Source organism: Muntiacus reevesi, chromosome 1 (assembly GCF_963930625.1).
Source record: "Muntiacus reevesi chromosome 1, mMunRee1.1, whole genome shotgun sequence".
Taxonomy (NCBI): domain Eukaryota; kingdom Metazoa; phylum Chordata; class Mammalia; order Artiodactyla; family Cervidae; genus Muntiacus; species Muntiacus reevesi.
The window spans coordinates 235,503,474-235,520,238 of record NC_089249.1 but is presented as its reverse complement, the minus strand read 5'-3'; the positions used below and the strand labels follow the sequence as shown (position 1 = coordinate 235,520,238).

The window sequence follows — 16,765 nt, the reverse complement described above, 5'->3', positions numbered from 1 at the left end:
CATGTTATCAGGAGAAAGGATGAGAAAGCAACTCTGCAGACTTCTTCTGGGGCTCCTTGAACTGCCTTGGAGTTGTATCACTTGGTAGTTGGGAAGGCAGACTCTGGATTCAGATTCCGTGGATTCAAATCCAGCTTCCTCTCCTAAAAGCTGTGACCTTGACAAGTGTTTTAACATTTCTCTGGCCTTCAATTTCCTCATCAGTTAATGGGGATAATAGAAGGTTATTGTGAGGTTTAAATGAGGTAGTCATTAAAGTACTTAGCTGAGTGCTTGGCACAAAGTGAAGACTATAAACAGTGGCTTTTATAATTGGGGGCGTATTTCAAGTCCCCTATTCTTCTTACCCTGGGTCCCATTCTTGTTGCTTGGATCCCATTCTCTGTTAAGAAAAGCACAGGTTAAATTATCCACACCCAGGTGGTGCAGTGGTAAAGAATCTGCCTGCCAGTGCAGGAGACATAAGAAATTGAGTTCGATTCCTGGGCTGGGAAGATCCCCTGGAGGAGGAAATGGAAACCCACTCCAGTATTCTTGCCTGAGAATCCCATGGACAGAGGAGCCTGGTGGGCTACAGTCCATGGAGTTGCAAAGAGTTGGACACAACTGAGCAACTGAGCATGCACACATCCAGGCCTGGTATCTTGGCCTATTGACCTACTGTGAGTTTTCTGCATCTTAAAAAAAAAAAAAAAAAAAAAAAAAACCCTTGCCTACAGAAGGCTGCTAAGTCACAAGAATAAATTAAAGTAAAACCCCAAAACATTTAAAGATTTTTATTTTATTGGAATATAGTTGATTTACAATGTTGCGTTAGTTTCTGCTGTAGAGCGAAGTGAATCAGTTATACGTATACATATATCTACTCTTTTTAGATTCCATTCACATATAGGTCATTACAGCGTATTGAGTAGAGTTCCCTGTAGATAGCTAATGAGAACTCATCCACATTTACTGAGCACTTACGGTGTGCACTGGAGATGCCAAGATGAATAAAAAAATCCATCCCTGATGTCATGGTCCTTGTAATCTAGAGGGAGGATGAATTCAACCAGAGAAGTAAAACCAGTAGGAGAGGGTATATGTGGGTGTCTAGAGAGAGAGAGACAGATTGACACATTACAGTGAATTAGCCTTGCAAACCCAATGTCTGTAAGGCCAGCAGTCAGGCATGGGAAGACCACAGGAAGCTGGAACACCACAGGCAGGAGCACCACAGGCCACGATCACACACGGCCATCAAGATGGAAGACTGAGAGAGAAGGGACAGGAGTTATAGTCTCAGCATCTATTGGGCTCTCTTCCTCAAGGAAGACCTAAACCTTGGTTTAAATGCCTTCCAACAGACTAGTTCAGGCCCACCCAGGATAACCTCCCTTATGATTCGATTAAAGTCAACTGACTGGGGGCTTTAACCAGGTCTCAGGGTCCATTATAACAGCATGTAGATCACTGTTTGACTGAGCACCGGGGGAACCTGCGCGTGCCTGCAGAGTGGCTGCTTTCTCTCTTTTGTCGCTCAACCAGCCTGAGAGAATGATCCTTGTTACCCCACCAACCAGAAACATTTTAGAAGTGTTGAGCTTCACCAAGTTAGCATTTCACAAAGCTTCCACAGTGAGCATGTGGACAGAGGGAGACAGACATGTAACCATACTAGGGAGGATGAGACTGACGGGTTTTTGTTTTTGGGTTTTTTTTGGGGGGAGTGGGAGGGGGCCTCTATGAAGTAGCAGGTGGATTACATCATCTCCTATAGTTTTCTTCCTCTCTTTGTTGATAAATTCACAAGTTCAAAGACATTTAAAATGAGGGTTAGATAGTAACTGGCCACAGGATTTGAGATTAAAATCTAGATCTGTTGTTTGTTGTTTAGTCGCTAAGTCATGTCCGACTCTTTGCGACTCCATGGGCTGTAGCCTGCCAGGCTCCTCTGTCCATGGGGTTTCCCAGGCAAGAACACTGAAGTGGGTTGCATTTTCTTCTCCAGGGGATCTTCCCAACCCAGGGATCGAACATGCCTCTCCTGCATTGGCAGGTGGATTCTTTACCACTGAGTCACCAGTGAAGCTGCAAATCTAGGCCTATCTCACTCTTATATTCCAGGAAAATGCCCTCTATCACAGTATCTTAAGTGTATTCCTAGAGGTACAGTCAAGGTGCTATGGATACATAGGTAGGAAGGATCATGAAAGAAGGGCTGGAACATTTCATACAGAAAGTAACATGTGGATTGGCCTTTGAAGGAAGTATTGAGTGTTTTCTAATGGAGAAATTTCAAGCTGTGTCACATGAATAGGAAAGAGGCTGTGGTTATGGGACTTTCAAGTACCCCCACCCACATTTGTAAAGGACGTCTTATCCCATGTCTTTTGCAGCTCAACACGTGTCCAAAGGCGCCTCATAGGGCACCATGTGTCTCTTTGTCAGTCCTCTCATAGTGATCCTACAGTTGGCAAAGCCCGCCATGAATATTTGCTCATTGGCTTTTTTTAAGCTCTTAAGAGAGGAAGATCCCTCGGAGTCCTCTTTGGAGATTTTCAGTGTGTTACCATCCAACAGCAAGTCCTTTCTGCTGACAAGATCTGGATGGCTTGTAATCACTGCTTTATATCCAAAGATTAAATTCAGACTTTGGAATAAAGACTCAAATAAACTCATGTCCCCTGAAACAGAATCCAGGTCTAATATGCTCAGTTTTCAAGGTCATGATAAGGCTATTCTCCACTTTCAGTACTGGCAGACTTGAAGTGCTATCTGAAAACCCTCGACTGCTTTTGAACATGGATGTCTTACCCAGGTATATCTAGAGTCAGTCTCTTACTCAACAGGCAGACTGGCCTCCTGCTGGGCTTTGCTATCAGTAGTTGGCTTAGAAAGAAAGGGGAGAGAAAAAAACTCAGTATCAGCAAAATTAGCAGAGATAAAGACAGAAGCATATGAGAATATCTTCAAAAACTCACAAACCTAATGCATATAAAAGTTATCTTTGGGAAAAAAAATACATGTTTTATTCGAAAGTTGGGATCATTCAATCCACTGCAAAAACATTAAATAAATAACTTTTTCTCCACTGTCTTATTTGATCATCAAAATTTCTCAGACTAACAGTTAACAGAATGATACCCATTCAAAGGCAAAGAAATTGAAATCCTGAGAGAAAGAAAATGACTTTCCCATATCTTGGAGCAAAATAGAGTTGGAAACAAAATGAATTCTAATCTTTTGACCCCACTTGTTACAATTGCAGTATTTATCACAATATTGTCTTCAACTTTACCCGGAGATGAGGTTCCTGGTTTCTCAACTGTCTCATAGCTGGTTCTAAGCTAAGGAAACTACTTTATTCACTGTTTGTTTTCTTGATTTAATAATATGGATTCATTGTAGAGATTATAAAATGACCTATAATCTCACCACCTAATTTTGTGTATATACAAGGAATTTACATCACAATTTTAATGCTGGTTAATTCCACAGTAGGGCTCAGAAAAATAAGGAACTTTTTTAATTCTTAATTTATCCAGGAAGTCTTCTTCTGTTCAATCTAGGGTCTCACACACACACACACACACACACACACACACACACACACACACACATGCGTGTACACACGCACACATGTGTGCACACATACACTGCCCACTCACACATATGTACTTTCTCCCTTCCCTGTTTTGCCTATTTAGCAGTTATTATTACCTAATAAACTATATATTCTATTTATTTATCTTGTTTAGTGACCATGTTCCCTTCTAGGACATAGGATCCATGGTTCAAGGGATTTTTTGATCCGCTGTGGTCACAGCTTTATCTCCTGTGCCTGGAACCTATCCCTGGCAGATTCTTTGTGAATATTTATGAAATACATGAAGGAACAAATGAATGAACCCAAGCTAGCGTTTTTAAAGGATAATTTAATACTAACCTTAAAATCAGATCCCTCTGTAAGATTATAACTATATTTTCTTCCATTCTATTCTCTCATTCTTTTTACATGCCTATGATCAGACTGTATATATTTTTATCTAACTTACCTCACCTAAAATTATACATATGTATAATAAGCATTAAAAAGTCTTGTCTTTTTCAATCTTAAAATAGTACAATGTCATTAAAAGAAAATGTAGAAGTGAAAAAACTGATAATTGAAAAGAAATTCATAGACCCACTCCGGTAGAACTATCAGTGACATTTCGTATTTTTGCCTTTTAGGCCATCAGTTTCAGAGTTTAAATTTTAAATGACATTATGGTCACACTATAGATAGAATTTTTCCTGAAGTTGTTTAACAGACTTGGCATTTTATTGCATAAACAATTTAATGATATCAACCAGAATTTACTCAATCATTTCTCTATTTCTATGTATTAAGGCTGTTGTCAGTCTTTGTCCTTTATAAGGTTTCTATAGACATTTTGATAGAAAACTTTTCCAAATTTGGGATCAAGGAAATGACTCTTGAATGGTCCCCATCCATCTCCCCTTGAGCATCCTTCCATAACCCTCTTCATCTCCTTACCCCACCGCTGATGTAATTTATGGCCTTGGCTTTTTATTTGTTTGAAGCTGATCCCTTAAGAGGTGACCTCCTAGTGTCTTCAATTATTATTTTAAATGATGCCTTAGGCCATTGCCTGGCACAGCAGTGCCCTCACCTTCCCACCTCCTGCCTTCCAAGCGTGGAGCTCAGCTGCCAAACTGGCTGTGCCCCCTCCCGTCCCCAGCGCTGCCTCGAGTCCCAGCAGAGAGGCATATTAACCCCTTTTGTTAGCAGAGGTAATTTGCCTGGGCTCAGCATTAATAAGGAATGCCATAAGCGGTTGGGGTCAGGATGAACAGATCTGTCAAGCCCCAGGGTTAATTTAATAGCAATCTGTTGGCTGTCTGCCTTGTACATTAGCCGTGAATCCATTGCTCTGTTTTGCCTTTGCTGTTTAGTTCTTTGGGACAACAGGGAAATAATTTGGATAGAGAGCTCTAAAAGATGAGGAAAAGAAAATTGACTGTCAACATGCATCATTCCATTTCCAAGATAATACAGGGAGCAGGCATTACTCCTTTCCTGCCTCCTTCCCTCCCAACATGAAGGGCACAACCACGCGTGCTGGAGGTGTGTATCTCCCTTGAGAACTGTATAAGGAAAAAGACTGAGTTTACAAATAATGCATGTAAAATATGCTCTCTTGTCATCCCCACACGCCATTGAATTTTTGGAAACTAGACTCCTCCTAAATGTTTTTAGAACTCAGAAAGTCCTCCATCAGTTAACAATTCAAGAAACCCTTTATCGTGTTTCTGTCTCAACTTACAGTTCCTTTAAAAAAAAAAAATCATCACATCAGAGAACACAAAACTCCTAGGTCAGGTGCTGGGTCCAAATTCTGGTTCTGAAAAATGTAGCGCCCAGAGTGGTGGGCAAATTGAGCGAGCACCAGTTCCAAGCAGAATCCCTCTCAGATAAGCCAGGGGAGTTTCAAGAGAGCCAGAATTACATTGCTGAAAAAGGCCAGCTCTGTGGGGGACATTCTCAGTGAAGGAGGGTGGCGTGTGGTCAGGAACCAGGCTCTAGAGTCAAACAAACCTGGGTTCAGATCCCAGCTCCACCCGCTACCATCATATAACATTAAGTAACTTACCTCAGTCACTGTTTCCTCTGCTCGAAAACAGATCTATTAATAATATTAGCGTCATAAGGATGAAGTGAAAAGCAGTGCGTGGCACTTGATGAACTTTGGCAACTGCTTTTTATTTTCGTATTATCTTCCTTGTTGTCCTTATCACCACAATTACTAAAAAGAGGGTTGGAGTCATGGCTTTTCTCCTGAACCCCATAAATTCAGACCCAAAGAAGCACTCTATTTAGTCACAAGGAAGATGCTTGGGTGTGAGGGATGGTGGGCAGGCTTGGAGGTCCAGAATGGATGGAGGGGAAGGAGAGAGGAAGGGTCCAGAGGCAGCAGCCCTAAGCGCACTCAGTTCTCATGGTGTTCTTGAAGGTGGAGGATGCTCCTGGTTTCATATATATGTTTAAGCACTTCATTTTCACAAGTTCTAACTTGTGAGCTTTATTTTTAGGTGAGAAAAAAAGTAACCATAGATGTAGCACCTCCCCCTCCCACACAGCCAAGATCCTTTCCAGTTAAGCTTGTTTTTAGAGCTGTATTGGTAGAGGTTGAGAAAGCTGACACCAGATTTTCTTGCCCTATTTTGGGAAAAGAGAAACATGCTCACTGGCACAGTGGAGTATGAAGGCTCTTTCTGGAGGGAAATGAAGTCTGACAACAGCTGAACACTAACTTCTGCTCACCCCACCCTGTATTGTGGCTACAAAGCCCAGGGCATGCCTGGGTCAGGGGGCTGGAGAGAACCCCAGAGCTGCAGCTTGGGGCCTTCTTCTGGGGGGAAACAGGCTCCTGTTCCCCAGCACGTGATGCTAACTGTGATAATATTTATAACTCTGAGAGCAGTTGAGTTGAAAGGTAGTATTTTATGAGTCCAGGGGACCTACGTGCTCTGGAGACACAAGTTATATCTGCATCTGGGTTGCTGAGGGAAATTGTAGCAAGATGTAATGTTAGTTCAGTCTCAAGCTAATTTTAGAAAGAACCGAACAGGATTTATAAAAGATAATTGAAGGAGAAAGAGGCACAACTAGATACACAGCCATTATTGCCTCAAACTATGTGCAGGAGCATGGGTGATGTTTGCTAATAGATGACTACTTTGTTAGTGCTAATGTGACTAAAAATATCAGTGCATTTACTCATTTCTAAGGAGATTAGGCCACCAACCTCACAAAAAAAACATAGACTTTTATCCATCCCAGTCTAACGGCATTGTCTGTCTCAAGTTATTGCTTGTTGATTCAAGGCAGTGTTTTCCAAAATGTGATTCATAAGTTCCTGGCACACACATAAATGTGTTCATTTTAATTATTAAATACATTTATTTCAGGTGTGTTATTTAAAATGTAACTAGCTTTTTAAACGATGATTTCGTGAATATTGGATTACTGATTATGAGGCTGAGTAAAGAAAAAAGTAAGTCGATCTAAGTTCACCCATAGAAACAAATGTTATGTTAAAAAATGCTACCCGGTGATAAACAGGAGGGGCAAAATCACAAATATGGCTCAAAAGTGAGAATCACTTTGGTTCACAGCATCCGCATCAAGAGACCTCTTCCTTTGCTGGTTCTCAGACAGCAAGCCCTCAGGCACCTCCCTACCTGCACCCAGGTCCCCCACGCTCTCAGTAGGAATGTGAACGGGTCAGCATAAACTCACGCCCACTATAGGTGTTTGTTTCTGTTAGGTCACCATCATATTGATAGATGAAAGGCCAAATGTTTCATTTCAATACACAAGGATATGTTCCTTAAAAATAGAGGTATGATAATTCTTCATCAGAAAGGAAAATACTCAGGATAAAAAAAGAAAAACGAAGATAACACTAGGGGTGTATTACATGGGAGGCCAAAACTATCCTGCTATGCAACTGGATGGCTTCTTTTTAATATGTGAACTCCCACACAAGCTCTAAAGCAAATCACAGTTTGTGGAGATTTGAGATCCTGTATATCTTCAGTAAGAGAAATTTTGCATAATTACTAAAAAGTGCAAATCTTGCACCTGGGATAAAATCCTACCACTGCCACTCTTTAGCCATGTGACTTGGAGCACATAACTTACATACTCCGAGACTATGTTTCCACCCTTTAAAAAACAGGGATAGGTAAAGTGCTGATTAGAGAGCTGTTATAAGGATTAAATAAAAGAAAGCACATGACATGCTTTGCACAGCGATTGACCTATAGTAAGTGCTCAGTAAGTGGTAGCAGCTGTTGTTATTATAATTTCATTGACATTATTTTTTATTGCAGTAAAATTATTTTACAGTTTTATGTTAGTCTCTGCTGTCCAATGAAGTAAATCAGCTATAAGTATACATATATCCCCTCCCTTTTGAGTCTCCTTCCCACCCGCCCCCATCCCACCCATCCAGGTCATCACAGAGCACCAAGCTGAGTTCCCTGTATTATATGATAGCTTCCCACGATCTGTCTGTTTTACACATGGTGATGTATATATGTCAGTGTTTCTCTCCCGATTTGTCCCACCCTCCCCCGCCCTCCCTGCATCCACAGGTCCATTCTGTACATTTGTGTCTCTATTCCTGCCCTGCTAATAGGCTCATCAGTACTATTTTTCTAGATTCCACATATATACATTAATATATGATATTTCTTTTTCTCTTTGTGACTTAACTCTGTATGACAGCTCTAAGTTCATCCACATCTCTACAAATGATCTAATTGCTTTCCCTTTTATGACTGAATAATATTCCACTGTATCCTACTACTGCTGCTAAATTGCTTCAGTCATGTCCGACTCTGTGTGACCCCACAGATGGCAGCCCACCAGGCTCTCCCATCCCAGGGATTCTCCAGGCAAGAACACTGGAGTGGGTTGCCATTTCCTTCTCCAATGCATGAAAGTGAAGTCGCTCAGTAGTATCCGACTCTTCGTGACCCCATGGGCTATAGCCTACCAGGCTCCTCCATCCATGGGATTTTCCAGGCAAGAGTACTGGAGTGGGGTGCCATTGCCTTCTCTGAATATTCCACTGTATATATGTACCAAATCTTCTTTATCCATTCATCTGTCATTTAGGACATTTAGGTTGTTTCCATGTCCTGGCTATTGTAAATAGTGCTACAGTGAATGTTGGGGTATACATGTCCTTTTAAATTATGATTTTCTCAGGGTAGTTCTGATTTGAGTTTTTTAAGGAACCTCCATAGTGGCTGTCTCAATTTACATTCCCACCCAACAGTGCAGGCAGGTTCCCTTCTCTCCACACCCTCTCTAAAGATGTAAGGGGTTTTGTGGGAGAAGATTCACAGTCTGTCCTAGATATAATTTATCAGCCCAGGGGTTTGGTTAAAATTTCAAATTTATTGAATTATTTATTTGTGATGGGACTGGTTTCTTAACCACTGTTGTAAAATGAGAAAGGAAAGCCCTTGCAGCCTGGCGCAGTTTAGCCTGACTGCATGAGCAGGTGACTTTAATGTGGATGGAGCATCTGCGTGTGACGGGGGATGGAACCCTGAGTAGGGCCTGGGGGGACCTGAGGTCTAGTTCTCCCTTTGGCCACTGAACGTCCTGGGCCTCAGCTGCGAGTCCAGTGATAGCCGCTGCCTGCTCACCGAGTCCTGGTGAGGCCCCTCCGTGTGTGCTCAGCGCTGACCTGTCCTCTAGATAAAGCGATGACTCAGTCCCCGCTGAGGCGCCCCTGCCCGCGGCGCCCTCCTTGACTCGCCCGCGCCAGATATCGTGGACATCAAGCCGGCCAACATGGAGGAGCTCACGGAGGTGATCACGGCGGCCGAGTTCCACCCGCACCACTGCAACACGTTCGTCTACAGCAGCAGCAAGGGGACCATCCGGCTGTGTGACATGCGGGCGTCGGCGCTGTGCGACCGGCACACCAAGTGTGAGTAGCCGGCGCGCCGGGCAGGGGGAGCGGGTGGCCCCGGCCGCTGGCGCGCAGAAGGGGAGGGCCTGGGGGCTGCTCTCCCTCCCCGCCTCAGACACGCCGGGAGTTGTCCTGACTCGGGAGTCCGCTCCAAGTCTGCTATGTGAGTAGAGAGGAAACCTTCGCTGGCGGCGAATCCCACCGGCGCTGGCCTTGGGCCGCGGAATACAGAGGTGAATAAGGCCTGAGTCCTGTCACTGTCACATTGTGATACGATCTGAATTATGTTTTAAGGTCCCTCTGGTGGCCCTGGGGGGGAATGAACCTGAGGACAGGAAGCGGGGTTGGGAGGACCAGTTAGGAGAGGGTGGTGATATCAGGCAGGAGACTTGGGTGGCCCGGACAAGGCCGGGGTGTGGAAGTGGAGAGGAGTGGGCGTTCTGGACGGATCCTGGCAGTAGAATTAACTGGACTTGCTTGACACTTGGGGAGCCTGCGAATATACAGGAATCGAGAATTGCACCTGGGGACGGTGACTAAGTTCATACTGTAGTGTGTATTTGGAAGTTGTTGAGAGTAGATCTTAAAAGTTCTCATCGTAAAGACATTGCAGTTCTGCATGATGATGGATGCTAACTGAACTTAAATATTTGCACTGTATACATATATCAAGTCATTTTGTTGTATGAAACTAATATACTATTATATATCAATTATATCTCAATTTTTTTTAAAAAGTAGCAGCTGAGGGTCAGGGATTATTAGCTTCATGGAGAAGGTGAGGCTTTGAGAAGCAGCACCCTAGAAGGCGCAGTGGTTCTAATGGGCACTCAGGAGGGCTTCAGAGAGGGGGGTGGGGTCGAGTTCCCCCAGGCTCACAGGCCTAGGGGTCACACTGGAGTTTTCATGGTGTTGATGGTGCAAAGCAGCTCCAAACTCATGAGGGCTGAGTGCTTGGTGGCCAAAGGCTAAGACCGATGTAAGTGAGTGAAGCAAGAGCCAGGTGTAGTGGACGGGATGAACCTGGGGCTAGTGGAGAGGTTTTCTAGAAAACAAAACGCTTCCCGGAGTAAAGGTGCCTGGAGGGCAGCCGTCATCCATACCGAGGGTCAGGCTAAAGAACGTGCAGCTTCCAAGATGCTCAGGAGCCACAGGATCTGAGTGTCTGGCCAGCGCCGTCTGCCGGGGCTGCTCTGCCACTGAAGCTTGCCATGAAGAACTGGGAGGGAAGCCCTCTCTCCCCCACAGCTCCAGTTTTTCATTTTAATTCCTAGTGACGTGAGCAAGTGATGATCATCTGTATGAGGTGTGGCTCGGAGTCGGGTGACTATCTGGGTCATTTTGATCATGTCCATGTACTCCTTTGCTGTGAGGAGTATTGACCAGGGGAGCTGGTCTAACTAGGGTGGTGGGGTGTAGATTGCATGGATCCTGGAGTCATACAGACCCAGGTCAGAGCCAAGCTAATCTCTTATTAGCCACCTGACTGTCCAACTTTACCTTACCTTTCCAAGCCTGTTTTCTCATATGAAAAATGGGTAAGATAATATCATCCACCTCATGGGTTTGTCGCAGGGCTTAGGTAAGATAATCATTAAGAATTGTTAATGAGATGTGTCATACTAAGTGTATTTTACACTTCTGGAAGATTTTTATTCAGATGCTCCACATGTCCAGTACTCAATAGTTGTGCGTAGCTACTATATTGGACAGTGCTGACTTAAGACTGACCTGAGACATTTCCTTCATTGCAGAAGGTTCTCTTGAAGATTACTGATCTGTACTATTGGCTCCTTGAGGACATGGACTTGTTCTGTTTTGTTCACTGTTGATTTCCCAGCACCTGAAATAGTACCTGGCTCATGATAGATGCTTTATCAATGTTTCTTAGTGTCTGTGCTGATACTGATCTTTGAGCCAACAAGGGGGGCTGATATGGCTGGTATATAAAGAATGACTTGGAGAAGAACAGGTGAAGTTCAGGAGGAATGCAAGAGCCTGGTCATAATGGCCATGATAATGGACTTAAATTTTCTCTCAAACTAAATGAACAGCCACTAAATTAACCAGGGGACTGATCTGACTACAGTTATTTTTTGGAGAAGTTGCTTAGACTGAAGAAGAAGGATGGATGTTGGGTTCTGTCTGGGAGAACAAAGGGACACAAGGAAAGAGGTTAGGAAGATCCTATAATGAACACCAAGGATTTCTTAACAATACATTTTTAAATTAAGGGCACAGGATTCTTTCTTTGGTGGAGGTGGTTGTCCTATGCATTGTAGAGTGCTTTTCAGCATACCTGGTCTTTTCACACTAGATAAAAGCAGCAAAGGCCAGTTGTGACAACTCAGAATGACTCCAGACATTGTGAAATATCCTGGGGTGAAAATTGCTTCTAGCTGAGAACCGCAGATCTAGACTAAAATTCATTGGCAGGTCTTCAACATGATCATCTTGTATCTGTGATCTGTCCGTTACTTATAAGCATTCTGAGAGGTACAATGGAAAGGTAAGACATCTCCTAACACTCAAGCAATGTCAAGTTTGGCTGATGAGGCAAGATGTACCCGGGACACCCAGATGAGTGGTGGAGACAATTAGGGGTATGGACATTCGTAGGAGCGTGGGACATTGGAGGGAGACCTCAAAATGGGGAGGCAGAGGCTGAGGAGTCATGTTGAAGCACAAGTAGGATTTGGTTAGGTGGGAAATAGAGAGAAGGGTGTTTTTGGCCTTGCACACAAGGGCACAGCCTTCAGGGCAAAAACCTGAAGTTAGTAAGTGATGTAACACCTTTAAAGAGTCTTAGCAAGAAGTGTTGGGCTTGGGTTAAAGAGGAATATGGAGAAAATGAGGTCAAATAGGTATGATGGTTTACATCAAGTCAGTGGTTGAATATCAGAGTCAAAAGTCTATGCCTTCATTCATTCATTCATTCACTGAGTACCTGCTCTATACCCAGAGTCTGGCTCCTCTGATTGCTAGTCTGTCTTAAACTTCTGCGCCAGGTTCAGCACTCCCAGAGCCAGGCCATGAACCTTGCTGCTGTGAAGGAAGGGCAGTGGAAAGCTATTCAGCCTCTCTGATGTGCTCTGGGTGGCCTGGCCTCTCAGCAAAAGCAAAATGCCACACACCTGGCAGAGGCCCAAGCCCAGAGGACATGCTGACCACAGTGAATTTTCTTTGAAGTCTTATTTTTCCATCTTAAAATTTCACATGGGTTTTACATTTTATTCCCATAAAATGACTACTTTCCACTTAATTTAATATTTACATTTGTACCCATCCCCAAATTTCAAACAAAACTGACATTTCCAAAAGATGCAACATTTATCTATGGCTTCCTATACCACTTGGTGCACCCCTGTATCCTCTTCCTCCTCCTCCCTGACCTCCAAGGATACATACGTGTGCCCCAGTTTGAGCAGCACAGTCCCTAGTATGTGAAGAGCATACTTGGTTGGAGAACAGAGTTATAGGATTTCTATTTTATGGAAGATTAACACAGTGATGGTGGGAAGAAACAGGAGAATTAGAAGGTGGTGCTTTTGTCTCGATACAGTGGAAATTCATAACCTAGATAAGGGTGATAGCTATGGATATTGAAGAGAAAGAAAAGGGAAAAATAAACATTTTCTTTTAAAATAACTGTGGGTATGTAAAGCAATATTAGAGATTGGCATTCATCACACATGGATATTACTTATTCAATATCCTGCTGCTCTAGAGGAAGACAAGAACCGAATCTATTGGGTTGACCGAATAATTCATTCAGACTTTTTCATAAGATGTTACCTAGTGAACGTTTTAGCTAACCCAATGTTTTGCTCACATTGTATCACAAAAGACTGACATACAAACATATGCTCAGTAAATATTGATTCCATAAGTAAATCTATGCCTGATGGTTGACATAAATGACATGTGGATTGTGGACTTATAAGAAGCCATACGGAAAGGGAGGGAGGGGGTGAGGACCAGTCTGGGACATGGTCCCAGCTGTGTGGGAGGAGACACGAGTCATCTCACTGGGCTTGAAGGGCCACTGGCCCAAAGTGGATGGCAGAGACGGCATGAGAAACCAGGTGTATTCACAGCCCCTTGTGGCAGACACCAGCCTGGCTCTGGAGTCAGACAGACCCACATGAGGGCTGGATAGTGAGGGGAAAGCTGACTAGAAGGTGCGATGAACTCTGAACTCAAGATGGAAAAAGGATAAGGCCTTAGAAAGTTCCAGAATTAGAATGGCTTAGAGCAGAAGCGTCAGAATCTGAACTCAGCTCTGACACTTAGCAGCTGCATGACCCCCCGAATCAAGTTATTGAATCCCTCTGAATCCCAAGCTCCTCGTTAGACATAGAGATAATAAAGACTGTCTCATAGGGCTGGTTGTTCATGAGGAGTAACTGTCATCGTGTGTCGAAGAGCTGAGCCCTGAGTCAGGCACATGGAAGTCAGCAAATGTCAGCAGCTGTTACCACAGTTACTCCTCCTGTGCGTGCATGCTAAGTTGCTTTAGTTGTGTCCGACTCTTTGTGACCCCATGGACTGTAGCCCACCAGGCTCCTCTGTCCATGGGATTCTCCAGGCAAGAATATTGGAGTGGGTTGCCATGCCCTTCTCCAGGTACTCCTCCTGAGTCCCTCCGATTTGAGGCTGGCAGCTACAAGGAGGTCAAAACTCCAACCCTCCTTCCAGATATGTAAGCCCCATTATTCATTTATTTAACTAGTACTTATTGACCACAAACTATATGTGAGGTACTGTACCTGACTCTGGGATACAGTGATGAGCAAAGCTGGGTCTGCTTTCTTCCTTCTTGGAGCTCAAGGTCAGTATTGGTGAGGGTCTGCAGAGAAACGGAGCCAATAGGAAATATATAATGGAGCCAATAGGAAATATATATCTTTTATACATACATATGTATAATATATATATATATATATATACACACACACACATACATACATATGCATATGTGTGTGTGCGTGTATTATGTGTGTGTATATAAATATGAAATAATTGTTAGAAGTATTTGGGTCGTGCAATTAGGGAGGCCAGCAGGTCCCACAACCTGCCGTGTGCCTGCAGGAGACCCAAAAGAGCTGATGGAGTACTTTTAACACGCAGGCCAGCAGGCTTGTGGTCCAAGAAGAGCCAGTGTTCCAGTTCAACAGCGAAGGCAGGGCAAATTTGATGTCCAGGCTGGAAGGAGTTAGGCAGCAGAATTTCCTCTTACTGGAGGGAGGGTCAGCTTTTTGTTCTATTCAGATCTTCAACTGATGAGATAAGGCCCACCCCCATTAAGAAGGACAATCTGCTTTACCCAGTCTATTAATATAAATGTTAAATTCATTCAAAAACAACCCTCCAAAAGCCACAGGATTATACCTGACCAAATATCTGGCCACTCCATTGTCCAGTCAAGTCAATGCATAAGATGAACCATCACACCATCTGAGGAGGGAAGATGGATTCATCAGAGAATCCCAGATAGATATGACATCACGACTGTAATAAGTGGTGTGAAACAGAGGCTTGTGGTGCTGGGAGGGGATGTAACAAGGACCTTATAACCCAAGGCAGTGACCTCTGAGCTTCTGCCTAAAGACTGAGACATTCGCTAAGGAAGATACTGGGGAGAGTCATTGAGCCCACACACCCAGGTGTCCCTGGAGGCTGCTTCTCTCTGCATTCTGGGTCCCATGCAGCCCTGGAGGAGCAGAACCCAGTGGACAGTCCCTAGGGAAACCAGGAGCTAGCCAGCCACTTGCAGACCCCTGCCGCATCCTTGCCTCCCCGCGTCCCATCCCGACACCAACAGCACTCAAAATTGCCAGCAGCCAGCCTCCTAATCTAATTAAGGAGCGAACGAAATTCATTTTCTTGACTCAGTCCAAAGTGCCGACCTTCCTCGGTGAGCATCTCCCTTTGTTTGGCTGCTGCAGCGGCAGCCCCAGCTCCCGCCAACTGGGAAAACAAGTTCAATCTGACCTCGCGCCTGACATTTCATATTGATTTTCTCTATCCTCCTCCAATGCCAGCCTTCCGCAGACCATGGTTCAGCCCGGGTGTGCAAACGGAATTGAGACAGTTCATCAGAGTTCAAAATGAAAAGCAACATTGGCTTTCGGAGATGAGCTCTGAGAAGGAGGGTATTTAATAACCGTCGGTGTTTAATCAAAATGCCGAGGAGATTCGTGCTATCAGAGCTGCATATATTAATTTCCATATGTCCCTCACTCTGCATACTCAGCAGGGGTTGGAAAGGATGATTCTCTTCCCCATCTCTCAGGGTTTTTTTTTCCTATTGCTCCTGGCGGTAGTGACAAGGGTTGTGTTTGCAGTTTGAGATTCTAATGCCTGAAACAATAGGGTGCTGATGGCAGCAGCAGTGGCTGAGCTGAATTTTGCTTTTCCCTTTTAATGTGTGAGTGTTGGGAGTTGGGGCTTCCCTGGTGGCTCAGTGATAAAGAATTCACCTTCTAATGTAGGGGACACAGGTTCGATTCCTGAGTCAGGAGGATCTCCTGGAGGAGGAAATGGCAACCCACTCCAGTCCTCTTGCTTGGATAATCCCGTGGACAGAGGAGCCTGGCAGGCTACAGTCCATGGGGTTGCAAAGAGTCAGACACTTAGCAACTAAACAACAATTAGGAATTGAATGAAAAAACTGGCCAGGTGTAATGAATGATAACCAAGGACATGAGAGAGACTTTAAATTTAAACTCCCTTCCAAGCCCCACGGGAAGCTGGTCCCTGCCCATCTTTCCATCCTCAATTCCTTGTAGTCTGACCACAATGGCCTGCTTCCTGCACCTTCAGCAAACCCACCCCTTTACTGCCTCAGGCCCTTTGCACAGCCTCTCCCCTACCTGAAATGCCCTCCCACCATGCCTTCCCTTGTCTGGACTACTCTCATTTTTTAGGTCTCTGGGAAAATAACTCAAAGAGGACTTCTCTGTTTCCCCATCTTCACTCTGTTTCTACTGCATCACCCTACTTTATTTCCTTACATATTTCTTAGTTCTCAGCTATAGATATTTTTCTTCATCTGTCTCCCTGACTAGAATGTAGTCTCCATAAAGACATGTGTGACCTGTCTTTATGTCACTTCAGTCCTGTCTGACCCTGTAGCCCACAGGCTCCTCTGTCCATGGGTTTCTCCAGGCAAGAATACTGGAGTGGGTTGTCATGCTCTCCTCCAAGGGATCTTCCCAACCGAGGGACCAAACTCGCATCTCATTATATCTCTTGCATTGGCAGGCAGCTTCTTTACCACT

General features: G+C 44.2%; 1 protein-coding gene across 3 annotated transcripts in view; it reads left to right on the top strand.

Moving 5' to 3' along the window:
- The window catches only part of PPP2R2B (protein phosphatase 2 regulatory subunit Bbeta), a 477,255-nt gene that overhangs the window by 405,657 nt on the left and 54,833 nt on the right, over nt 1-16,765 (top strand). For all 3 annotated transcript variants that reach the window (XM_065935657.1, XM_065935674.1, XM_065935665.1), the window contains one exon: nt 9,336-9,500. In XM_065935657.1, coding sequence (XP_065791729.1) covers nt 9,336-9,500 — 165 coding nt within the window. The remainder of the gene's footprint in view (nt 1-9,335; nt 9,501-16,765) is intronic.